This window comes from Manis pentadactyla, chromosome 15 (genome assembly GCF_030020395.1).
Source record: "Manis pentadactyla isolate mManPen7 chromosome 15, mManPen7.hap1, whole genome shotgun sequence".
Taxonomy (NCBI): Eukaryota; Metazoa; Chordata; class Mammalia; order Pholidota; family Manidae; genus Manis; species Manis pentadactyla.
In genome coordinates, this window is record NC_080033.1 from 62,492,750 (window position 1) to 62,519,810 (window position 27,061).

The 27,061-nt window shown below is 39.3% G+C and overlaps 1 protein-coding gene across 3 annotated transcripts in view; it reads left to right on the forward strand.

Annotated features, from left to right (window-relative positions):
* The window catches only part of CNTNAP4 (contactin associated protein family member 4), a 258,054-nt gene extending 232,986 nt beyond the window's left edge, over nucleotides 1-25,068 (forward strand). For all 3 annotated transcript variants that reach the window (XM_036909317.2, XM_057492932.1, XM_036909318.2), the window contains 4 exons: nucleotides 78-165; nucleotides 17,621-17,839; nucleotides 18,184-18,255; nucleotides 22,692-25,068. In XM_036909317.2, coding sequence (XP_036765212.2) covers nucleotides 78-165; nucleotides 17,621-17,839; nucleotides 18,184-18,255; nucleotides 22,692-22,885 — 573 coding nt within the window. In that variant the 3' untranslated portion in view covers nucleotides 22,886-25,068. The remainder of the gene's footprint in view (nucleotides 1-77; nucleotides 166-17,620; nucleotides 17,840-18,183; nucleotides 18,256-22,691) is intronic.
* Nucleotides 25,069-27,061: the final 1,993 nt, after the last annotated feature.

Consider the following 27,061-nt stretch of genomic DNA (forward strand, 5'->3'; position numbering starts at 1 on the left):
TTTCCTTTGCTTCCTGTCTTCTTCTCAACCAAATGGCATCCACTTGGCTGTTTGCATCTCATGTAACAATTGTACAGGTTGACGAGAATGCAGAGAGTCAAGTCCGTCTGTCATCGGGTACGGAATTCAGTGCAATCAAATCTCTGGTGCTGGGCAGGATTTTAGGTAAGCAAAGGAACAGCTGTCCCATACTCATGATGTATAACGTGGGTCAGAAGAGTCATACTGTAAACACACACACACACACACACATTTTAAAACAAAGTGAAGGGGATGATCAAGCCAGAAGCTGGACTTCCTCAGAGGTGCAGGTAAGTGTCAGAGGGACTTCCTGCTGAGCAAGCATTCTCCTTTGGTAATAAAGACACTCTGCCGTGCGTCAGTCCAGTGTAATGAAACATGATATTGTTCTCACACTTCGAAAATGTCAAATAAAGGGAGAAATGACAGACTATGTGTAAATCAACTGCCAAATATACAAACCATCATCTAGTGTTAGGATTAGGTCTAAAAGAAAATGGAGGAGAAAGCAATTCTTTCCTTCTAGTTAGTGAATATGCTTCTGGTTATGGCTTGGATCCTGTTTGCTTTGTTGAGATGTTTATAGGATGTTATCTTATAACCCATGTCTATCAAAGCATCTTGAAATTCTTACTTATATCCACCAATTACTTCGGATAATAGCATTGAAGTAGAAACATACCATTGTCTTTTAACATCAAAATATGTATACTTTTTTTATACTTGCTAACAAAGACCAAATGGAAAGAGAAGCAGGAAATTTTAAAAGAGATTTTCTTTTAGAAGTGAAACTACAAAGAGTATTGATATTTCACATTATTTGGTGGGGGTAAGGGACTTCTTATAGTCTGGTTTTCATCCCTAGTTTGACATTTGACACTAACCTGGAATATTTTGTTCAAGATAGTAAATGGAATCTTATTTTTTTTGACCTTTTTCAGTTATTTGTACCATGATTAATCATTCCTTACATTTCTTGTACATAATCTCAGAATCTTGAGAATGTTTGATTAAACCCACAAGTGTGTGATCAAAATATTGGCCCTTGAGAAGATTAATAGTTAAGTTTATAAATATTTATAGACTTTCTAGTACTGTGTTAAGCACCAAAATTGTATGCTCTTATTCTCCAAACAAATGGGAAATATTATGAATTGCAATGTTCTTCCAGTATGCTCTTGTGAACATAAAAATATGTGCAAAGTACAACTTAAATATTTGGAAGCTTAACTGAAAAATTTCAAGTGAGTTTCATAATATAAACTATATAAATTCAATGATAGTGATAAAAAAGTCAACTAGATGTAACAAATCCTGATCTCAAGAGTTCCTCTAACAGGGCCTGAGATGAGATATTACATAAAAAGGTAAAAAATTCTGACACTTATGTAGAATGTTGATAAAAATCATATTTTTGAAGAAATAACATTTAAATTTAATGCCAGAGTTACTGATGGAAATGTTTTTTGTGGGTAGAAATATGTTAAATATATTAAAAAACAATGGGGAAACTGATCTGCATTCTGTGAGGAGGAGTGTATCAGTCAAACAGGAGAATAATAACATTCATTATATAATTATTTGTTTCCCTTTTTGTAAATGAATAGGGGAGATTAGTAAGGATTTAAAGATGTTAATGTTTTTATTCAAAAATAGCATATTATTAAAATGCATATCACTCAAGCTGAAAAATGGGATTAAAGACCAAATTCAGTAGTGAGCTTTATAGTCTGAATGGACTCATTTTCCCAAAATTGTAAGTAAGAATTTATTTGGCATGTGCCTAAGGTGAGGGTTTTGACCAGAGACCTAATGTTACATTCAAATCATTTGTAGTTCAAAGGAGACTAATAATCTGTGGTCAAATTTGGTTTGGTGTATGAATTTACAATAAAATGTTATGTAGTGTATTATTATATTTTAATATGGTATATTAATTCATAGTAAAATGGATGCTAAAACGGAGCTGTTAATTTTCCAGAGAGTTGCTCAGTCTTGAAGTTTCTTATTATGTTAGTCCAGGTCTTCCAAGAAGCAATTGCCAAGGCAAAATAAATCGTGTGAGGATTTTATCAAGGGAGCATTTGTGAAAGAGAAAGTGAGGAGGCTGCTGGCCAAGACTGGCAGAGCCTCAGATGGCCGTGCAGCTGTGCCGCCAAATGAAGGATGGAGGGAGGGAAAGCGAGAAGCATCCTGCAGTTCTGTGCAGTCTAAGTCGAGCAGTCTTTGGGGAACCCTCAAGTCATTCAGCTATCAGAGGAGCCCCATGTCCCCCAGGAATGGGCCTGCCTTCGAATCCCTGCTGTGATCAGCCATGGGCTGGGAGTAGCCCACTGGAAGCAAGGCTGTGGCCCAAGTCTGAAAATCAGTTTCAGAGCCCAGCAGCTGCGGCCCTTGGTCAGTTAACTTCCCTCTAGTTGGAAGTCTGCAAAGCGCCCTCTTATAGCCCCACACTTATCAAATGTTTTCATTTTTGTAAGTGCATTTGGTTTGCTGATTCAGGTGGCACATGCTCTGCTTGCCTGTTGTGTACACAGAGAATGCCACCAAGCAACGTGGACATTACATCACAGAGCTTATGGTCAGTGGGCATGCAGGTAATCATTCTACAGCACGTTCCCATGCAGCTAATGGAGCAGCATGTACCCTATGTTGCTTTAGATAAAATAGTTCCAAATTACTCTCCAAATTAAAATAAAATACTGTATTTGTATCATTTTATAACTTCTGGATATTTCTTTTAAGGGAGCAGGATATAAACATCGACTAGTTATATTTTGGAGTTGCAGTTTACCTACATTTTCAACCAAAGATGTGGTTGTCACCATCCATTGCCATTTTAGATGATAACTCAGAAATAAAGGGAATTTGTCCCATCTTTCAACTTTCTCTGGTACTCATTTCTTAAATTTAGGAAGAACTATGGGGATAATTTTGGATTACCATCACTTTTAACAAACATTACTAGTAGATACTGAAAACGAGGGTAAATTTTAGAGACAATATCAAACTGTACTCTGATGGCATGGAAACCATCTCTACTTCCCTGTTACACATAGAATATTTAAGGACTCAATAAGCCCAGCAACAGTGATCATTAGTAGTTGAGAGCTGTGATGAGAAGGTCAAGGTTTTAGCCAAGCTGTTCAGCTCAGATCCTCCTATAATCAACAGAGTACATTAAACTTGCTTTTCATGTTCATAATTCACTGTAAAATTCAGCTCTAAATTCTGTGTCTGGATATTTTCATATGGCAGAATAGTTTTATGATTTATTTAAGAAAGAGCTGGCTGATTATTTTCACTCCTTCTGAATAGTAGCTTTTGTATATTAATATTGATGATCAATAGTGATCATTTCTCTCTTCTGAGACCACAGAGCTAGGAAGTATATTCAGGTTACTGCGGTGGGGGTTGAGGCCAGATGTAAACATAAAGTCTGTAGTCAGCAAGAAAAGGGCATCTACTCAGTCTCTGTTTTAAGAACGATCTCCAGCACGTCAGGAAGTGGAGGTGAGGGAAGAGGTGACACAGACCGTCTAAGGATACACTGATTTTGAAAATATCTTGTGAAATGACACTTAAGGTAGTGGACTGGTAATTTTTAAAGCATGTTTTAAAAGAGAAGTATAATTTAAAGCAAGAATAATAAGAAATCTACTTAATTTTTTTTTGTTAGGTTGATTTTGGAATATTTTAACAACAAAAATGTTATAAACTGTCTCCTGTGTATAGTATGACTTCATCCTTGTGGAGGCTTAGGTGGTTTCCAGAGAGTTAGCTCTTGTCTTTTTGAACTGGCCATACCCTGAAACTTAAAAACCTTTCTCCTCATCGTGATACAGGAGCATAGATCAGAAGTGTCCGGTGCCAAACCAAACGAATGCTCATGATTCTGAAGCGTATCATCTGATTTTAACTATAGAGTAAATGATAAGGAAGACATAGGGATTCTGTGGGTGGCACACTTCCTCATGAGTATATGCTTGAGGGGGGATGGGCAGGTGTGCTCCCTTCACAGTGTCGTCACCTGCATTTCATCTGGCATCAGGCATAATAAGACACAGAGGGAGGGGCGGAAGATGGCGGCGTGAGTAGAGCAGCGGAAATCTCCTCCCAAAACAACATATATCTATGAAAATATAACAAAGACAACCCTTCCTAGAATAAAGACCAGAGGACACAGGACAATATCCAGACCACATCCGCACCTGAGAGAACCCAGCGCCTCGCGAAGGGGGTAAGATACAAGCCCCGGCCCCGCGGGAGCCGAGCGCCCCTCCCCCCAGCTCCCGGCGGGAGAAGAGCAGGCAGAGCGGGAGGGAGACGGAGCCCAGGGCTGCCGAACACCCAGCCCCAGCCATCCGGGCCAGAGTGCAGGGTCCTCGATACTGGGAAAACAGGGCAGCAAGAACAGTGAGCAGGCACTGGAGGCTGGGCGACAGAGGACATAAGAAAAGCGCGCGACCATTTTTTTTTTTGCTTTTTTGCTGCTTTGTTTTGGCGAGCGCTTTTTGGAACTCTTAAAGGGACAGGGACCCCAATACTAGGGAAACAGGGCAGAAAGACCGGTGAGCAGAGGCCTGAGGCTGGCACCAGAGAATAAAGAAAAACGAACGACCACCTTTTTTTTTTTAATTAAAAATTTTTTTTTTTTTTTAATTAAAAAAATTTTTTTTCTTGTTTTTTTTTGTGGTCGTTGTTTTGTTTTGGCGGGTGCTTTTTGGAAGTCTTAAAGGGGCAGGGCGGGTCACTTAATCCAGAGGTAGGGAATCCGGGATCTCTGGGCACCCTAACCCCTGGGCTGCAGGGAGCAGGGAGGCCCCTTACGGAGATAAATAGCCTCCCAGCAGCTCCTGCTCCAACGCGACTCCACCATTTTGGAGCAGCTGCCCGAGCCAGGCCACGCCCACAGCAACAGCGGAGATTAACTCCATAGCAGCCGGGCAGGAAGCAGAAACCCTGTCTGCGCGCAGCTGCGCAGCACAAGCCACTAGAGGCCGCTGTTCTCCCAGGAGAGGAGGGCCACAAACCAACAAGAAGGAAAGTTCTTCCAGCCGTCACTCGTCCCAGCTCTGCAGACTATTCCTATCACCATGAAAAGGCAAAGCTACAGGCAGACAAAGATCACAGAGACAACACCAGAGAAGGAGACAGACCTAACCAGTCTTCCTGACAAAGAATTCAAAATAAGAATCATAAACATGCTGACAGAGATGCAGAGAAATACGCAAGAAAAATGGGATGAAGTCCGGAAAGAGATCACAGATGCCAGAAAGGAGATCGCAGAAATGAAACAAACTCTGGAAGGGTTTATAAGCAGAATGGATAGAATGCAAGAGGCCATTGATGGAATTGAAATCAGAGAACAGGAACGCATAGAAGCTGACATAGAGAGAGATAAAAGGATCTCCAGGAATGAAACAATATTAAGAGAACAGTGTGACCAATCTAAAAGGAACAATATCCGTATTATAGGGGTCCCAGAAGAAGAAGAGAGAGGCAAAGAGATGGAAAGTATCTTAGAAGAAATAATTGCTGAAAACTTCCCCACACTGGGGGAGGAAGTAATCAAACAGACCACAGAAATACACAGAACCCCCAACAGAAAGGATCCAAGAAGGGCAACACCAAGACACATAATAATTAAAATGGCAAAGATCAAGGACAAGGAAACAGTGTTAAAGGCAGCTAGAGAGAAAAAGGTCACCTATAAAGGGAAACCCATCAGGCTAACATCAGATTTCTCAACAGAAACCCTACAGGCCAGAAGAGAATGGCATGATATATTTAATACAATGAAAGAGAAGGGCCTTGAACCAAGGATACTGTATCCAGCACGACTATCATTCAAATATGACAGTGGGATTAAACATTCCCAGACAATCAAAAGCTGAGGGAATTTGCTTTCCACAAACCACCTCTACAGAACATCTTACAGGGACTGCTCTAGATGGGAGCACTCCTAGAAGGAGCACAGCACAAAACACCCAACATATGAAGAATCGAGGAGGAGGAACAAGAAGGGAGAGAAGAAAAGAATCTCCAGACAGTGTATATAACAGCTCAATAAGCGAGCTAAGTTAGGCAGTAAGATACTAAAGAGGCTAACCTTGAACCTTTGGTAACCACGAATTTAAAGCCTGCAATGGCAATAAGTACATATCTTTCAATAGTCACCCTAAATGTTAATGGGTTGAATGCACCAATCAAAAGACACAGAGTAACAGAATGGATAAAAAAGCAAGACCCATCTATATGCTGCTTACAAGAAACTCACCTCAAACCCAAAGACATGTACAGACTAAAAGTCAAGGGATGGAAAAACATATTTCAAGCAAACAACAGTGAGAAGAAAGCAGGGGTTGCAGTACTAATATCAGACAAAATAGACTTCAAAACAAAGAAAGTAACAAGAGATAAAGAAGGACACTACATAATGATAAAGGGCTCAGTCAAACAAGAGGATATAACCATTCTAAATATATATGCACCCAACACAGGAGGACCAGCATATGTGAAACAAATACTAACAGAACTAAAGGGGGATATAGACTGCAATGCATTCATTCTAGGAGACCTCAACACACCACTCACCCCAAAGGATAGATCCACTGGGCAGAAAATAAGTAAGGACACGGAAGCACTGAACAACACAGTAGAGCAGATGGACCTAATAGACATCTATAGAACTCTACATCCAAAAGCAGCGGGATATACATTCTTCTCAAGTGCACATGGGACATTCTCCAGAATAGACCACATACTAGGCCACAAAAAGAGCCTCAGAAAATTCCAAAAGATTGAAATCCTACCAACCAACTTTTCAGACCACAAAGGCATAAAACTAGAAATAAACTGTACAAAGAAAGCAAAGAGGCTCACAAACACATGGAGGCTTAACAACACGCTCCTAAATAATCAATGGATCAATGACCAAATCAAAATGGAGATCCAGCAATATATGGAAACAAATGACAACAACAACACTAAGCCCCAACTTCTGTGGGACACAGCAAAAGCAGTCTTAAGAGGAAAGTATATAGCAATCCAAGCATATTTAAAAAAGGAAGAACAATCCCAAATGAATGGTCTAATGTCACAATTATCGAAATTAGAAAAAGAAGAACAAATGAGGCCTAAGGTCAGCAGAAGGAGGGACATAATAAAGATCAGAGAAGAAATAAATAAAATTGAGAAGAATAAAACAATAGCAAAAATCAATGAAACCAAGAGCTGGTTCTTCGAGAAAATAAACAAAATAGATAAGCCTCTAGCCAGACTTATTAAGAAGAAAAGAGAGTCAACACAAATCAACAGTATCAGAAACGAGAAAGGAAAAATCACGACGGACCCCACGGAAATGCAAAGAATTATTGGAGAATACTATGAAAACCTATATGCTAACAAGCTGGGAAACCTAGGAGAAATGGACAACTTCCTAGAAAAATATAACCTTCCAAGATTGACCCAGGAAGAAACAGAAAATCTAAACAGACCAATTATCAGCAACGAAATTGAAGCGGTAATCAAAAAACTACCAAAGAACAAAACCCCCAGGCCAGATGGATTTACCTCGGAATTTTATCAGACATACAGGGAAGACATAATACCCATTCTCTTTAAAGTTTTCCAAAAAATAGAGGAGGAGGGGATACTCCCAAACTCATTCTATGAAGCTAACATCACCCTAATACCAAAACCAGGCAAAGACCCCACCAAAAAAAGAAAACTACAGACCAATATCCCTGAAGAACATAGATGCAAAAATACTCAACAAAATATTAGCAAACCGAATTCAAAAATACATCAAAAGGATCATACACCATGACCAAGTGGGATTCATCCCAGGGATGCAAGGATGGTACAACATTCGAATGTCCATCAACATCATCCACCACATCAACAAAAAGAAAGACAAAAACCACATGATCATCTCCATAGATGCTGAAAAAGCATTTGACAAAGTTCAACAGCCATTCATGATAAAAACTCTCAGCAAAATGGGAATAGAGGGCAAGTACCTCAACATAATAAAGGCCATCTATGATAAACCCACAGCCAACATTATATTGAACAGCGAGAAGCTGAAAGCATTTCCGCTGAGATCGGGAACTAGACAGGGATGCCCACTCTCTCCACTGTTATTTAACATAGTACTGGAGGTCCTAGCCACGGCAATCAGTCAAAATAAAGAAATACAAGGAATCCAGATTGGTAAAGAAGAAGTTAAACTGTCACTATTTGCAGATGACATGATACTGTACATAAAAAACCCTAAAGACTCCACCCCAAAACTACTAGAACTGATATCGGAATACAGCAAAGTTGCAGGATACAAAATCAACACACAGAAATCTGTGGCTTTCCTATATACTAACAATGAACCAACAGAAAGAGAAATCAGGAAAACAACTCCATTCACAATTGCATCAAAAAAAATAAAATACCTAGGAATAAACCTAACCAAAGAAGTGAAAGACTTATACTCTGAAAACTACAAGTCACTCTTAAGAGAAATTAAAGGGGACACTAACAGATGGAAACTCATCCCATGCTCGTGGCTAGGAAGAATTAATATCGTCAAAATGGCCATCCTGCCCAAAGCAATATACAGATTTGATGCAATCCCTATGAAACTACCAGCAACATTCTTCAATGAACTGGAACAAATAATTCAAAAATTCATATGGAAACACCAAAGACCCCAAATAGCCAAAGCAATCCTGAGAAAGAAGAATAAAGTAGGGGGGATCTCACTCCCCAACTTCAAGCTCTACTCTAAAGCCATAGTAATCAAGACAATTTGGTACTGGCACAAGAGCAGAGCCACAGACCAATGGAACAGACTAGAGAATCCAGACATTAACCCAGACATATATGGTCAATTAATATTTGATAAAGGAGCCATGGACATACAATGGCGAAATGACAGTCTCTTCAACAGGTGGTGCTGGCAAAACTGGACAGCTACATGTAGGAGAATGAAACTGGACCATTGTCTAACCCCATATACAAAAGTAAACTCAAAATGGATCAAAGACCTGAATGTAAGCCATGAAACCATTAAACTCTTGGAAGAAAACATAGGCACAAACCTCTTAGACATAAACATGAGTGACCTCTTCTTGAACATATCTCCCCGGGCAAGGAAAACAACAGCAAAAATGAGTAAGTGGGACTATATTAAGCTGAAAAGCTTCTGTACAGCAAAAGACACCATCAATAGAACAAGAAGGATCCCTACAGTATGGGAGAATATATTTGAAAATGACACATCCGATAAAGGCTTGACGTCCAGAATATATAAGGAGCTCTCACGCCTCAACAAACAAAAAACAAATAACCCAATTAAAAAATGGGCAGAGGAACTGAACAGACAGTTCTCCAAAAAAGAAATACAGATGGCCAACAGACACATGAAAAGATGCTCCACATCGCTAATTATCAGAGAAATACAAATTAAAACTACAATGAGGTATCACCTCACACCAGTAAGGATGGCTGCCATCCAAAAGACAAACAACAACAAATGTTGGCGAGGCTGTGGAGAAAGGGGAACCCTCCTACACTGCTGGTGGGAATGTAAGTTAGTTCAACCATTGTGGAAAGCAGTATGGAGGTTCATCAAAATGCTCAAAACAGACTTACCATTTGACCCAGGAATTCCACTCCTAGGAATTTACCCTAAGAACGCAGCAATCAAGTTTGAGAAAGACAGATGCACCCCTATGTTTATTGCAGCACTATTTACAATAGCCAAGAATTGGAAGCAACCTAAATGTCCATCAATAGATGAATGGATAACGAAGATGTGGTACATATACACAATGGAATACTGCTCAGTCATAAGAAAAGGGCAAATCCAATCATTTGCAGCAACATGGATGGAGCTGAAGGGTATTATGCTCAGTGAAACAAGCCAAGCGGAGAAAGAGAAATACCAAATGATTTCACTTATCTGTGGAATATAAGAACAAAGGAAAAACTGAAAGAACAAAACAGCAGCAGAATCACAGAACTCAAGAATGGACTAACAGGTACCAAAGGGAAAGGGACTGGGGAGGATGGGTGGGTAGGGATGGATAAGGGGGGGAGAAGTAGGGGGGTATTAAGATTAACATGCATGGGGGGGTAGGAGAAAAGGGAGGGCTGTACAACACAGAGAAGGCAAGTAGTGATTCTACAACATTTTGCTATGCTGATGGACAGTGACTGTAAAGGGGTTTATAGGGGAGACCTGGTATAGGGGAGAGCCTAGTAAACATAATATTCGTCATGTAAGTGTAGATTAGTGATAGCAAAAAAAAAAAAAAAAAAAAAAGGGCAGTTCCTGTGTGGTAACCTCCAACGAGTTCTACACAAGGGTATAAAGGGCATATAAAAGTGTAGGCAAAGGGTCTGTTTGTGTTTATACAGAGGATCAAAGCCTAATTGGGCTACCCCGAAAATGAACTAAGATACGATATGAAAAAGAACTTCCAACATCTGCACTCTCTGGAAGACTCATGCCAGAAGATGATCATCAAAAACCCCAACAAAGATCCACGCACTGCTACAGCTGTAGATGCACTCATCCCACCAGTTCCTGGACTTGCCATGGGAATGAGGAAGGAGATATCTAAGCTGACCTGTGCATACAGTAAAACAACAAATTTGACTGGATCTATACTGTTGGAACTCAACCAAGAATTTGGAGAAGTGCAAATTGTAGCGCTCCAAAGTCTTACAACTACAAACTATTTACTGTTAAAAGAACATATGGCATGTGAACAGTCCCCAGGAATGGGTTGTTTTAATTTGTCTGATTTCTCTCAGACTGTTCAAGTTCAGTTGGACAATATCCACCATATCATAGATAAGTTTTCACAAATGCCTAAGGTGCCTAACTGGTTTTCTTGGTTTCACTGCAGATGGCTGGTAATTACAGATATGCTTTGGTTATGTAACTATACTCCTATTATGTTAATGTGTGTGTGCAATTTAAGTAGTAGCTTAAAACCTATACATGCTGAAGTTACTCTACAAGAAGATATATCAAAGAAATAATCTTCCCTTGTTTTCTTCCGCCTGCTACTTCTATAGCTTTTCTTCTTCCTTCCTAATTACAACCCTTAAATAGAATTCGTGCCTCATATCAAATTTACCGAGTATCATAATTCTTCCAAGTGGTAAAGATACCTCAAGACAAATGCTGGGCATAGAAGCCACAGGGCATAAATATGCAAAGAAGTAAAAAGCTAACTTTTTCAAACAATAAGGCTTCTCTCTCACTTACCAACTTCACATTTCCCTGTATGGCCCCGGAAGATGACTGGTTAGCCAGAGACGGGTAAGATTCCTCAAGGGAGGAACAACCTAAGACAGGCACAGTCGCAGGGGGGCCATCAGGTGAGAAATTGGGGATCAACAGAGGTGAGGCTTAGAACCTCACCCCCCGTTCTGAGAGAAATCTTCTGCATACGTGGATGTTTTATTGCCCTTGTCTAGCTTGGATTAACACATAGTCTACAGGCACACACCTGATCATCTACATTTGCTCTCTTACAACACTAAACTATGTTTTCTACCTTTATCTTGTATCTACCTACCACTTCAGCATTTTATTAAAAATAATAATAATAAAGAGAGAAATGTGGTATCCACATATAAATCAAGTATAAAAACCAAATGAGTATTCATATTTGAACTGACTGTTTAGAGTTCATAATGCATGAGCAAAACCGAAAGTTTCTGTGATGACTGCCCTTGTACTGTTCACTATGTAACTTATTCATTATGTAAGAATTTGTTCTACATGTAAAAACTTGTTTTTTATGCCTCAGAAGATTGGAGACTGACAAAAATTAGGCTTGGGGTGGATTAATGATTGTGCATTGAGCATTGACTCCCCTATACAGAATTTTATTGTCGTTAACAACCATTTGATCCATAAATATGAGAGATGCCCTCACAAAAAAAAAAAAAAAAAAAAAAGGACAGACTTCCAATGGTAAAATAAATTAGTAACCGGGATGTAATGTATAGCATAAGGAATATAGTCAAGATATTGTAACAGCCTGGTAGGGTGATAGCTGGAACCTAGAATTATGTATATAAATGTTCTACCACTGTGTTGTACACTTGAAACTCATGTAATGTAATACTGTGTGTCAACTACCCTTCAATAAAAAATAATTATTTAAAAAAAAAAAATAATAAGACACAGAGCACTCCTGACACTGCAAAGAACACCAGAAGCAAAAGCCACACATCCCTAATTATATGCTTATCAGCTACCAAATCTAGAAAGCTTTACACAATGATCAACTAGAATGATGTCTAAAAGAAAAGAGAAAGCAATTGCTTATTGATTTAATTACTAACATGCTTTAACATGTACTTGCACCAGGTACAAGTAAAAAATAAAGGCATGGTCAGGGGCTTACACAGTTGTGTGAGTGAATTCATTAAAGAACAGGAATTGCTGGAAGAGAAAGAGAGAGGAAGAGATTAGCAGGAGTGTGGAGACACATCTTTGGGATGGAGAGAGGGCAGAGCCACAGAAAAGAGATGCTGGACAGGCCAGCTTGATGGCAGGAGTGACATTTCAATTCTGCTAGTGTTGTCTGTTAAGTGTAATAGAGGGTGAGAGACGGCTGCCACATCATCACAGTGCAGTTGAATGTTGCTAACCTGTAAATTACCTTCCTTGCTTGATATCTGCTCACAGTGCTTGTTAATGATGATTGGAATTTAGAAACCGTCCCTACAGCCCATCCTCAGTTGTAGAAATGAGCAGGGGAGAACAGAGAGAAAGCAATTCGCCTCTTTGCAGTGTTCTTCTGAAAAGTAGACTGACATAATTTCTTTGTTAAGTGTGTTGTTCACAACATATTAAATACTGATGCTAAAGTGAACGGTCCCTCCATCAGCTCCTTTAGAAGAACCGTATACTCTAAAATTATATAAAAAGGGATCTCTCTAAGATTAAATGAATCAAAGGAAATATGCAGGTATGAAGTTGTTTTGCTAATTCATTAAGCTTCTATTGGGCCACAATTCTACCACATGAAAAAAAAGTCTCAACTAAGAGTGTTACCTAATCTTGAAGTTGCACGAAGCCTCTCATGAAAAAATATGCCACATCTTGAATAATGATAAAATTTAACCTATTGCAGAATGACTGAAAAATCACTCTTCAAAAGTTGAGTGAAGTTCACAATTACTACTGTTACTTTCTCATGGCAGATATGTAAGGGCACAAGAGTGCTGACCTCAGAAACATATCATACGTCATGGTGGTTGCGGGAAGAACTGGTGACATTAAGTAAATTTGGTTCCTAGTCCTCTGGGATGATTAGACTGCATTATGTGTTTTCTCAATACCCAAAACTCGTTGTAAAATTAAATTCTGAGCTCTGGCTCTGGATTGCTTTTTATGTTAGAAGAGTTTTGTAAAAACCTAAAGATGCTTTTCACTCATCCTGAGCCGTCACTTTGGTATATTTAGAGGCAATGACCCATGGGGATCATTTATCTCCTCTGAGGCCGCAGAGCCAGGAAGTGATAGAGATTTCTGCAGTGGAGATTTCGGCCAGATGTAAATAAAGTGTGTGGTCGGAGGGAAGAGGATGTCTACTCTGCCTCTTCACAAGAGCTTCAGGAACAAACTTCAATCTCAGGGGTATTTTACGTAAAACCTGCTTCAAAGCCAAGGGGGTACAGAAGAAAGTTTAATTAGATTACTTAAGGACATGGTGATTTTGTAAATGTCACATTGTGTGACACTGGGGATGAGACAGGTTATGCTGAAAGCAAAAGAGAAGTACAGGTCACCCCGAGATATCTAACTATAAATAGCTTTTGTGTTAATTAGGTTTTTAAGGGTATATCTCAGAGCAGTAGGCTTGGTCAGCAGATAAATGCCTTTTATGAAAAACTGGTACTTCATCCACGCAGGAGTTGTCTGCTTTGCCGTTTTACTGTCCCGCTAACTCTCGTTGTTGAGTCCCTGCTGTAATCGAATGTCGTGGTAAAAGGCTCGGTTGGGTTCTAGCCCTGCTCCTGCCCTGACTCACTGCACCATTTTCTGGCCAGCCTTCTTTTTCTTTATCTTTGTGGATTAAAGATGTTGGGATCCTTTTTAAAGACAGCCCCTTGTTCATGTTGTGGCCAGACTACCTGGCTTTGTTTCCTGCGTCCTCTGCTTTGTGTTTTTGCTTTGTGGGGAGTGTTCCGTTCTGGTTTTGGTCATGAGCGCCGCGAGACATTTCACGGAGCACTCTTGGTTATCGCTCTTCCATTTACCTCGTGCCCTTCCCAGAAACAGTCCTCTCTCTGGAGAAGAAAAAGGCTCTTCATACAAATTGTAAGTCCTTAGTACTCTATTTTTCTTGTAGGCCTTTTGTTAAAAAGGTTTCTTTTTTAGCAAAGCAGGAGGCATTCCCTTTGGTGAAAAATATCATTGAGGTTGATTTTTGAATAGGCAAGATTACCCACAAATCTGAGCCAGTTAAGGATTTTTATAACCGGAAATACTCAAAACATGATTGTCTCATCAGGATTTGGTGTAAAGTAGGAGGCATTTGTCTTCAACTCCTCTACCTTTTCTGGTCTAATCCTCACATGCTGTTGGCATTTCGGTAGGCAGATAGTAGGGAAGGGTGTTAATTTGCCCAGTGGCTTTGTAAGCACAGTCGTCAGTTCAGGGATCTGGTGCTGTGCATTTCTAAGGCCAGCTTTGCCGAAGAGCAGCTGAACAAAGTCGTTAGTTTTGTCTGGACTCGATCCTGGGGAGATCCGCCAAGTCCCTGTCCTGGCCCTTTACTCATTCCAGTTCCAGCCCACTGACCTCCTGCAGCGAGGAGCTGCTGGCCGGGCCCAGGAGGCGGAGGGGGGCTGGAGGCCGCCAAGAGAAAGTGTCGCGGACTCCCTGCCTCCGGTGGGAAGACCCTCTGGGCCCGGCCTAGAAAGCCTCAGGGGGAGACCCTGAATTGTATGAATCCCCCCGCCACTTGGAAATGTTTGGCCTGCAGACGTCCTCGGGCCCCTGGGGAGAGCAGCACCGAGAACATCCGTGTGCCCATCCGTGTGCCCATCCATGTGCCCATTTTCCCGCTTTCACAAAGAGCGAATGACCTGAAGTTTGAGGCTCTCCTGAGGCCCGCTGAGGGTGACCTGACGCCGCAGCCAAGCTCTCTGGCCCCAAGTCAGGGGGACGCACCGGCCGCAGTTGCCCCGCGGTGATGGCCACCTTTCTGTGCCGCCTGCCCTGCGCTGCCGGCGACCGAGACTCAGCCGGCAGGCGAGAGAGGCTGACCCGCTGCAGGAGGTTCAACAGCGATAAAAAGGGAGAAAAACCAAAGCAATCGGAATCATTTCCGGCGAAAATAAAGCTCTTCAGAGACACAGGACACCATCCAGGGTGAAGCTTAGTTGAGAGCACTTAAAGGGAATTCTGGGAAACTCTAGTACAGCAATAAAAAGACCTTGAGGAACTAAAATACTTGATTTTCCAGACAAAAAAATTCAGCAGGAGAGAACGACCTTTGTTGGTACTTGAATTCATTACCTGGAACATCAAGTGAATGAAGCACACGGCTCACACAAAGATAAGTCTTAAAAGGTAGAAATCAGGAGGGAAACTAAAAATGGTTAGAGAGTTTGCACCGGAGACCTCGTGTATTTGGCCGTCCAGAGGATGGAAAAAACAAAGGGAAGCAGTATTTGCCCCCCGACTAAGTAAGATATTTTAAAGGCTAACAAAAAATCCTGTGTCTCTAGACTAAAAGGGTTCACCATGTTCTGTGCCAAATTCCTAAATCACAGGGAATCTTCTGAATTTTGAGAAAGAAGTAACAGATCCAGAAGATGCTGAAATAATATCCATGAGCTACTAAGAGAATAGGACTGTGGCAGAGTCCTCCTTTAAATAGGCCCCCCGAATCTCTAATGCATCAAGGTGAATCTCTGTTCCAGATACATTCTGTCACATTTTGTAATTTATTTCTTCCTAACACTGTCAATCTTCAAAATTTCCATCAGTCCCTGTTTCGATGTTTATTTTCTGTCTCCCCTACCAGAATGTAAGATGCCTGGTATGCAGGGGCTTCCTTCCTGTATCTTTAGCTCTTACATGTTAAGAGACTAACTGCCTATTTTAAGTTTGAGCTAAAAAATTTTCATATAATAATTTATAATAGGTAGAATGTTTCTAATTCGAAAGTACAGTTTTCAAAATTTATCTCATATCAGACTTCTACGAGAGAAGTGAATCTTATCTATTTACTTCTTTTTTTTTTGGTTCCAAAGGTAAGACTTTTTTTTAAAAATGTCTTTAGGAATTTTATTCAAGATTTTAACCTTGCGGAAGAAATGGGAAAGCACTTGTTTCAATTATGTTGCTATTGAGTTAAATTTCCTTTTCATATGAAAGCATCCAAAGCAAGCAAGGATCCTGTCTTTCTAAAAATATGTATGTTTGCACGTTATATCCATTTAAATGCGGAACTGCTCTGGGGTGGCACCAGGTTTGTTCTTTGGTTTATACGCGGTGATGAAATGCCTCTTAGGGAGCAGCGCAGTGCTGGGAGTCGAGGGTCCCCTCTCCGTTCAGGGGGCTGACAGTCTAGCACGTGAGCAGCAGTGGCGTTCTCTCAGTGCTGTCTCTGTGCAAGGAGGCGGTAAGGACGTGGCCTCCGCAGCTAGAAGGCCTGGGCCTGAACATGTATCCCCACATAGGGGGGAAGGGTCGTGCGATTTTGTGGTCCTGTTGCGTGGATGGCTGCGCTGGAGTCTGATGACATTAGAACTTTAAAACTCTGTAATTCCCCTTGTTTAGATTTCATGGTCACCAAACATGAAATATAAGTATATTCTTCCCTGTAAAATTATAAATTAATATCCTGGCATTCAAGAAGTCACTCTGTTCCACAACAGGCCCATTATTAACCCAACTGTCATTTATATGGGAGAGGCGTTTTCCCTCTATAGGGGATACACATGTTTCTGTCTGAGTGATAAACGGACAAGGCAACAGAGAGAAGGGGCGGGGCGGGGTGGTGAGCGGTCTCACTCTGGGCGGGAGTAATCAGGGAGAGGTTCTAAGCGCTTGGGGGCGTAAGGGAACTCCAGAAGCTCACTTTTCTCTCTAACTTCCTTTATTTTCATGACTTAGATCTCCAAAGTGGAGCTGAATTCATTTCCAAATCAGGAAGCATTTTAATCTCTTGAATATTGACTACAAACCCTATCAAAAATACATTTTAACTATGTATTTTCAAGTTTAAAATCTCATGAACCCTCATGAGTTCATAATCTGGTCCTTTCTTTTGGAGGCTTTAATCATTTCCAGAGAGTTCACCGTATCATATTTAATTAGCCATACTTAAAAACGTGCCTTCGTTAACCTGGGAAGACTCACCAGTAGTCGTGGAAAGACTTAACGGTTCTGATTCTTTTAAAAGACCAAAAAAAGGAACTTAGTCACTGTAATTGTGTATGTACAATATGTATACATACTGCTTTTACGTCATCAGACCCAGAAAATTCCATTTGTGGCATTGCCCATTTGCACTTGGGCTGTTATTAATATTCCGATGTTTCTTTGGATTCGCAGAACCCAGTGATGTAGACCCGGAAACAGCGCTGGCCGGTGCTCAGGGCTTCCTGGGTTGTCTGTCTGCTGTGCAGCTCAGCCACGTGGCCCCCCTCAAGGCTGCTCTGCACCCCAGCCACCCAGCCCCCGTCACTATCTCTGGACATGTGACAGAGTCCAGCTGCATAGCCCAGGCTGGCACTGACGCCACATCGAGGGAAAGGACACACTCATTTGCAGGTGGTGTATGGCTCTGCGTTCACGCTGTCACACACACTTGTCCACTGGGTATTGAAATCTGATGTTGCTATTAAGCTACATTCTTAAGACAGCCTCTTAAAATGGTCTTTTCTGTTTAACTTTCCCATTTCAGTTTCTAGATTCTCAGTTGGCTTTCCCATTTTTTCCCTATATTCTCAGTTCCTTATTCATGTGGGCCATCACGGTTGACATTGCTTAAGTTTTAAAATCCCTACACTGACCTCCATAATCCTGTTCTGGTTTAAAATATGTATGAACTTCTAAAAATTTCTTCTTTTTACTTGCCTGTATTACCCCCCACCTTTTGTGTCCTTTAACTGCAGATCATTCTGGAACAAGAGATGACAGAGAACCCCTAGCTAACGCAATCAAAAATGACTCTGCAGTAATTGGAGGTAACAGAAAGCAGGAATGGGCTCTTCTCTGGTGCTTATCATTACTAATGACGGTGATAGTTAGCATTGTAGAAACTACCTATGAAGCATCTGTATATATCCCCAGTGTTAGGCACTGAATCCTGAGTGGTGGGGATGGCTTATTGTTTGTACTGGATTTTCTTTTTCTAGAGTTTTCCCGCATTCCCAGTTTCCTTGGAGATTTTCATTATAAATAATTGATAATTTCACTGAACACCACACTCAAAGTAACAGTTGCTAAACTGTGTAACAGTGAATGTCATTTAGTTTGGAAATGGCCATGAATCATTAGAGAATTCTGAATATATCTGAGGAAGAAGGATATTTGTTAGCATCTCCAACATATCACTGCTTCTGCAGGGGGTTGTGTAAAAAGTAGGAAAAACTTGAGATTCACGCTAGAAGCATATATATTATGTTGCCTTAATGCTCAGTAAAGTGGGCATTTCTGTCTATGGGTTAGATGTTCCTATCAATGACTATTACATTTTTAGTTGCATTTTTGTCAAATAGTGGGCTAATGGAATAAAAGTAATTCCTAGGTATTTTAAATTGCAGAATTAATGCAAAAAAATTTAAGTATATCTTCTTGGCAGTGAAACAGCTGTTCTCTGAGACATAATTTATTCAAAACCAGTCCTCCAAATATAACTTTTCCTTCCTGATTAATGCGCTTAAGAATTAAAAATCAGATGATTGAAATTTTAGGTGGCTCACCTTTTCTCCACACTGCATACAATATGGACATAAAAAGTAAACAATTACTTTATTACATTGGCAGATAATTACTCTTACGCTTGTGGGCTTTATGCCTGACCCACTTGGTTCTGTTTTTACATCCTTAGTCATCTGGACAACAACTTCCTTTAAGTAGTAGGATTTTATTTATATAGAGAGTAGTACTGGTCAACACTGTGTGAGATACTAACGTTTCCATTGCAATTTTTGTTGCTTTTCTTCTTATTAAATCAGTGGTATATAAATTAAAGATGCATAAGATGGGATCTCCACTTAGTCATATAACAAGCAAAAAACAAAAATGAAAATGCTGCTAGAATAGCAGTTCATAACTGGGTGTATAAAAGAAATACATTAATGTCACTAACACATTATATGGTAAAAATTCACTTAAAGCTATAGCATTTAAAATGTGCTCAACCTTTTAAACTAAATTCCTAGTCAAATAAATTGTCTCAGTCTCATAATGGTGGTCTTTAACTAGTATAAATACAGGGAGACATAGATACAGGAGTAGATATGAATACAAAGTATATAGTTAAGCTAATGTTAGAACAAAATATTTAATCTTTAGAATATTGCAGCTTTAGGCAATAATCACTGGCAAGATTTACAGAGCAAAGGAGGGGTGTGTTGATGAGTCATTCTGTGTAATTCTAGAATGGAAGCGAGTTATAGGTCACCTGTGAAATTCTCCCTTGGCTCAAATGCATAGAGCAGAGCAAGACAATATGGAAGTTTTGCCATTCAGGGTCTTGCCAGGGACTATGAATCCAGTGGTGTCTGTGTTTGATTGTTGCAGGGACTGAGCTTCAGAAGCAGAGCAGCTGGTCATGGGCATCTAAACTCAGAGGGCCTTGTCTGGGACCACATGCAATTTATCTGCTAAATCACAGAATATCATTCTCTAGTGCGTTTCTCCATCTGGTAGCATCGTGGTAGAATTCTCTGCCTGTTGTCTAGTTACTCATAAATTGCACCCACTGTGTAACAATAATTAATCTACTTAAAGGATTTTCCAAATTGGCTAATCCCTCTGTGTTCTATATTTTAGATGATCTTTCTCTTCACTTATAAACATTGAATAATGTAAGATGGGAAAATTGTTTTAATAAGACATTTGAAACTGGTCAGCCAGTTACTGTAGAGGGTTTTTGGCCAGGCTACACAAATATGTTTGGTCAGATCTAAACAGAGAGAAAGCTACAAAGTTTCCTCATAAAAACACATTCACAAGAGTTGCAGATGGTATAGAGTTCAGTAGTAGGACATATTTTATATAGAATGTCTTTTGTATTTGTGTGTAGAGCAGGTTAGTTTTCTTGGATGTGAAAAATCCTTATTTGATCAATACTTTTCCCAAATTAAAGGAGGAACATGGCATCTGTGGAGCAGTAGTTCAGAGTCCATACATGATTTTGACCGTCTGGGCCAATGTGACATTGACATTTATTTTGTAATTGCAGTAGCCTGCTCTCTATGATAAACTTCATCAGTTGTTCACATTGAAATTGTTCAGAATCTCTCTCTTTAAACAAGAGGCCACTAACCAGACAATCTAAGTCTTTATAGTAACTCAATTGATTACTTTTATAGGATGAGAGGCCAAGATTATAACAAATGGATGTTCTGATTAAAGTTATCATTTATTAATATGACTAATAATAACAAAAAATAGCCATGTCCATTAGTAAATTCTTCAGATTTCAAGTGCAGAATTGGTTGCCACATTCATCTTAGATTTATCAGCAGGGAATTACTATCCTCAGATAAGACTGACCTAGCCAAAAATCGGCTTTGCCATTGGCAGTGTTATAATTTGCTATGGTGAACATGCCTATGAAATCATGTGCTCAGGAATCCATCGTGAATGACAGAAACCTTCAAAGTTTTGACTTGGCTGGACTCCATTTACACACCTAATTTAATCTAGAATGAAGAGTCCCAGTTTAACAATACGGGAGTTGATCCACATTGCTGCCGTCATTGTACCTATTTTTATCTAAAAACAACTACACCAGTTAGCACTTCAACTAATTTCATCAGAAGGCTTACTTCATTCATTTTAGAGAAAATATCTGCCAAATATCCAAGTCAAAACAACCATAGTTTGGTCCTTCTCTCAAATAAAAATGGTATTCCACGTGCAAGAAGCATAGTTCAGCTCAGAATCAAGTGATCACACAAGTGCCTTTCCAGGACACAACCACTGTACTTCAGAATGCGCCAAAAATACCTGGTGTATACTTTCCATTTCATCACCCAAAACATTAAAAAGACTTAGAGCCGAAGGTCGAGATTTAATAACATGATTAATTTTTAGTGCGTCATCAAAGACACTCTGTTCTTTTTATTGAAGTATCATTGATAAACAATCTTATATTGTTTTCAAGTATACAACACAGCGGTTTAACAGTTACCCTTATTATTAAATCTTCTCCCCCACTGGTGTGGTTCCTGTCTGTCAACATAGAAAGATAAATGAATCTGGCTTTTTTGCTTCTCCTCCAATTATGTGATAGTGCAGTGCCTTCCACTTTATAGATTCAATGACCACTATTACAGTTGGTGGCCATGCCTTAATTTGTGATAAAGTACCAGGAATTTTATCATGTTTTGCACTATCAGTGGCTATATAAACACAATGAAAAAAGGCATCTTTGAATTATTGTGAAAATGGTTTGACCCTGTGGACCTTCTCAAAGTGTCCCGGGGACCACAAGGACTCACAGGTCACACTTTGAAGACTACTTACCCAGCGTCATGCCAGGGTTGATGAACATTGGCCTGGCTACCAATTGTGTGTTTAATTATTTTATTGACAATCAGATGTTTCAAAAAATTGGGAAAAAAGTTAGCAAGAAAGTTTGATATCTCATTCTAGGTGATGGTTACATGAGTGTATACACATGTCAAAATGTATTGAGCTGTACACTAAGATTTGTGCACTTTATTATATGTACCTCAATAAAAAATTTTTTTTAATAATAATCTCATTAGAAAAAAAAGAAACCTTCTCCTTGCCAGGAGCCTGTGTGAGCCAGCACTTGCCAACCTCATCAGCCTCCTTCTATACCACAAATTCACTTGCTGACTGTGTTGTAGAAATTATAACACAATAATTACTTTAAAAAAATCAATATTCCTCATATAGAAATAATCTAAATATATCTATATATCTGTATCGATATGTTTTATTAGGATTATTCATGTACATAACCTGTTCCTGCTATTCAGTAGTATGAAAAATTATGGAAAATCAAATTCATTAAAATGTTTACATAATTAAGTATAAAACTCCTTAATTATTTTATGATATTCTACTCTGTAATTTCAAAATAATTAAAATTTGTGTATTAATATGAAGAGACCACATGGTCTTAGAAATATGTAGGTAATGTCTTGTGTTAAATATAAATGCACTAAATAATCCAATATAGTGTGCATTCACAATAAATGGAGGTGAATCCACAAGGCTGATAGAACTCAGAAGTAAACTCAAACTATTATGATATCACTCTATCCAGAAATACCCAAGGTGCTGATATTTCCAATTTGTATATACTAGATGCTCAAGTAGAAAATAATTTTATTATGGTTTATTAAGAAAGGAAGGCCACACTGTTTCTATTTGGACAAAAATTCTGATTTTGTATTTTTTTTTCTTCTCTCACTAGGTTTGATAGCTGTTGTGATCTTTATCTTGCTGTGCATCACTGCCATAGCTGTTCGCATTTATCAGCAGAAAAGGTTATACAAAAGAAATGAAGCAAAAAGGTCAGAGAATGTAGACAGTGCTGAGGCTGTGTTGAAAAGCGAGCTTAATACACAAAATGCTGTCAATGAAAATCAGAAAGAGTACTTCTTCTGATTGGTGGCTGTGATTTAATTTACAATTCTAACAGTCTGTTTTAAAAGCCAGGGGCTCTCACCGGACACAAAAATGTTCTCACACTGAATGTACAGGCAATGGATTTGCAGCACTGCCATCTTGCCATATCCAGACTTGAGGTGGCTCCAGGAGGCCTCATCCAGTGACGTATTTCCCATAGAAGTCATCCTATATAACGAGGAATTAGAATTGCTGTTAATTTCCTACTGTTCTGATATGATTGAAAATGGAAGTTTAACTGACTTGATGACTGCAGTTTTTAAACGTGAAAACTGTAACCCTGGTCTCTCAACCGTGTGATACCTAAGTTTTGTTGGAGGTCAACATCAAAATCGGACTATAATGACCTTGCTTTATTTGAGAACATTTGCTGTGTTTGCTTTAGTGTCCCCGTGGTGTTACGCACAGACCTGGCGATGCTTCTGCGATCCTGTTTGGCTGGTGTTTGCATCTTCAGTGGCCAAAAGCATACAAACCCCTTTGCCTTTCTCCGTATTACACTCGATATGGTTTATCAGTAGTCTTGAAACATGTTTTGTTGTCATTGTTTTGTTTGTATTGCTCTTTTTCTAGTTGGCTTTTCTCAATGGTTTTGAATCTGTTGGGTTTTGAGTGTCAGACTTCATAAAAATTCATGTGTAATGAGACTCAGAAAGTGCATTGGTTGTCAGCGTGTGAAGTCTTGCCTTTTAAGAATTTTCTATTTAATTTGCTATCATTGTTTGGTAGTGGCAACAGTTAAGATCCTGGGGAAGGCCAATTTCTCAAAGAATGGGAGAGGTTTGCACCTAAACTTGTGGATACAAAAAAACCACAATTCTCAACACTGCAAGAAAATTTTATTTACAACTCTAATATCTCGACTGAAATATGCTTCCGAGATTATTTTCCCCAAAACTTATGTCAGTTTTCTTTATAGGTTTATAGTTCTGTTTTTCCAAAGTTTATCACCAACTTTTCTTTGATCTCCCTTGACTATATTCTGTGGAACATGTTCTTTATGTATTAGAAAAAGGGACAGTTTGAAGTGTAGAGCTCCATTCCCCATCCTAAATTATATACCCTTTTAGGCACACATTCTGCAGTGCACTGATGTCTAGGACATACTTTTTGAAATATAAGCTGCAACCATGCCCCCTTTCTACAAACCAGTGGAGTGACTAAAGGTGATCTCTCTAAGGGGTGATGGCATATTACATGATCTTTATTAAGTCTGCCATTCTAGTCACTTCTCATTTACAATGATGGGGTAAATTTTTCAAAAAGTACCAAAAATCAATATAACCTATAAACTAGCACATTCTAGTCAGTGTGTGTCTGTATATACATATATATATATATATACACCAGGAGATCAAAGAATTATCAATAACGTTATGAAACTATTGCCATAATTAATTCTGAGGCAAGGTTATCAAGATACTTGCATGTAGTTATCTATAAATTCCATAAGCCAATTATATAATAAATGCACTTTTGTCATTTCTACTCACACTGTCCAGGTACCTGCCAAGGAAAAATTGGATTCCTTAGTTTGCCCACATCAGAACTATTTGGAAATATGTAAATTAAGCATCTTATTTGCTGTCTTTTTGTTCTTAGCTCTCCTTACAGAAGCTGCCTGTCTTTTCTTATAGCACTGGATCCATTTTTATATTTCTGTAAATGCCTGATTAAATCTTAAGGACGTGAACTAACACAGTAGCTTATGAAGGGACCTATGTTGATAAATGGCATTTTTTTTTAAACTGAAAGACTTGTAGTGGCTAGCAAAGGATGTAACACAGAAATGGTAGTTTTTATTTGATGCCAAGCTGAACACAAACATCATAACAGCCCTGAATCTTTTACAAGTGCTCATGTTATTTAGGAGCAGCGTTAAGCTGGGTGGGAAGGTGGACAGGTTATAGACGGTGAAGCCTCACTGTACACTATGGTCTGCTCTGCTAGAAATTTCATTATGGCCTCAAAATGCATTGATACATCATACGCCATGATTTTCATTTTCTGATTTGTAATCTGTTCTTTCTTTTTTCTTAATAAAATGCATTTTTGAAGTAAAATGCAGAATATATTTTAAGAGACTTGTATAAAAGTTTAAAATGAGGAAATTATACTGAATTTTCATTTTCTTAAAACAGTAAAAGGATGTGTAGATGTTCACCTTTTTTACTGGTGTGTGTGTTTTTTTTAAACCTTTTGGTACATGCCATGATTATTATGAGTGATTAACAAAAACTGCATTTATCGTGTATTTTTCCTTTTAAATGCATACAAAAGTGAAAGAAAAAAAATAGAAAAATATTTAATGGTTGTAACAAGCAAAGGAGGTTAAACTAGATTTAAAGTTTTGGCAGAGGCAATGATTTGACTCTCAGCAATTGCTTGTTGAAAGGTTTTATATATTTAAATTTGGTGATGTCCTTTTAATTCTGCAGGGAGCTTAATCAGTGAGCCCCATATAAATGCATAGGATTTTATGGGAGAATTACATGGAAGTCCTCTTTGAGAGGACTAACTTTCCCAATCTCATTCAAATCAAATGTGCAGTGTGCAAATAGAGCAGAGCTACTGGCATGGAAGACTTGCCTCTATGAAGTGGGGCTCATCTGTGGGAAACGACACCTGAATTTTGTAGAAGCCTGGCCCTAGAATGGCCCTTGTCCAGTCTACGAAATGGCTGCATTTTCTTTAAGCCTTTCCCAAGTGTTGCTCTTTAGAACACATTTAATCAATTCTATTGACGGCAAGTTCAACAATAAGAACCAACAAAAGGGCCAGTCAAAAAGAAGGAAATCGTTCAAAATCATTTCGCTGGAATTGTCCATCATATATAACAGAATCCTGGACCTGGACCATCATGCAACTGGAGAGCCCTGATGTGTTTTTATGTAATGATATATATTAATGCGAACAGCTCAGCTTTACAGGGGAAATGTCCGAGACACAGATACATGAGGTGATGTCCCCAGAGCAACATGGCGCAGTGTGTAAATAATGAAGCTGTGACCTGCATTTCCTTTTTAACTCCACATGTTGCTGATCTTAGACCTGGAGTTCTGACAGTTATTTAGTGGTATAGAAACTTTGAAGGGTCTCAGTATCTCCTTCGTTCAGAGTAACCTGCAGTTTTAGATCTCTTCCAAAGCCTTTAAAAATGAACATAAATCTTTATTTGATAGGTCACTACCATTGATGGATTTGGTTTTCTTTAAAAATATTTATTAAGGTTGTGGTCCTGGACTCCAGGAGAGACAATTACACTCTTATGTGGTCTATGTGAAATACACAGTGTGAGTTAGATGGGACTGATTAAGTCATCAAGTAGTCCCCTTATGGTTGAAGAAAGATGAATAGACATTTTCATCAAGGTGCATTCAGGTGGTTGTCTGGCTTCTCAAGCCATGAGAGACCCTCAGTATGTCCTGGTGGTCTGCCTCTCTAAAGTTCGGGTGATGGGGTGGTGACAGAGAAGAGAATGTTCCAATGCTGACGGTCTGGGTGCTGGGAATGTGTGTGAATGCGCACATGGCACATGGAAGTGTACGAGAAAGAATGTGAAATGAGGAGAAGGGGAATATGGAACAATTTGCATATAATATAGTAAGAGGGTTGGGCTTTGGGTAAATCAATAGCTTTCCTGGAGCCTGGTTTTGAAGATTTGCAAATGGAAACAAAATGCAATGGAAAACAGTCTGACCCGCAAGTATAATGGCTCCTCCAGTACGATCTTTTTTTAAAAAATCCTTTTCCCTACTTACAGCTTTATATTTACATTTTTGTTAAAAATATGTGAATGCATTTTAAAATCAAATAATATAAGAACTCTTACAAGGAAAAATAAGTTCTCCTTTGCCATATCCCTTCCCTCCCACTTTCAACTCCTTGATGGTCTCTTTTTAGCTACCTCTGTGTTTCTTACTTACATGCTGTAACAGGCTGGGTTCCCTGGGAAGCAAACTCTGAGACAGACATTGTCATGAAGGAAATGTGCTGGGGAGTTCTGCTGAGATCCACATGCATGGGCCGTGGGGTAGTTGCCACGAGGGTCCTGAGTCGGGGTGAGGGGGCTGGGCTTTATTCTCTTGTCTCAGCCAGGCTTGGTTGCTGACTGTCTGGGAAGTGGGCATGAACTCCATGAATGGTAGTTCAGCC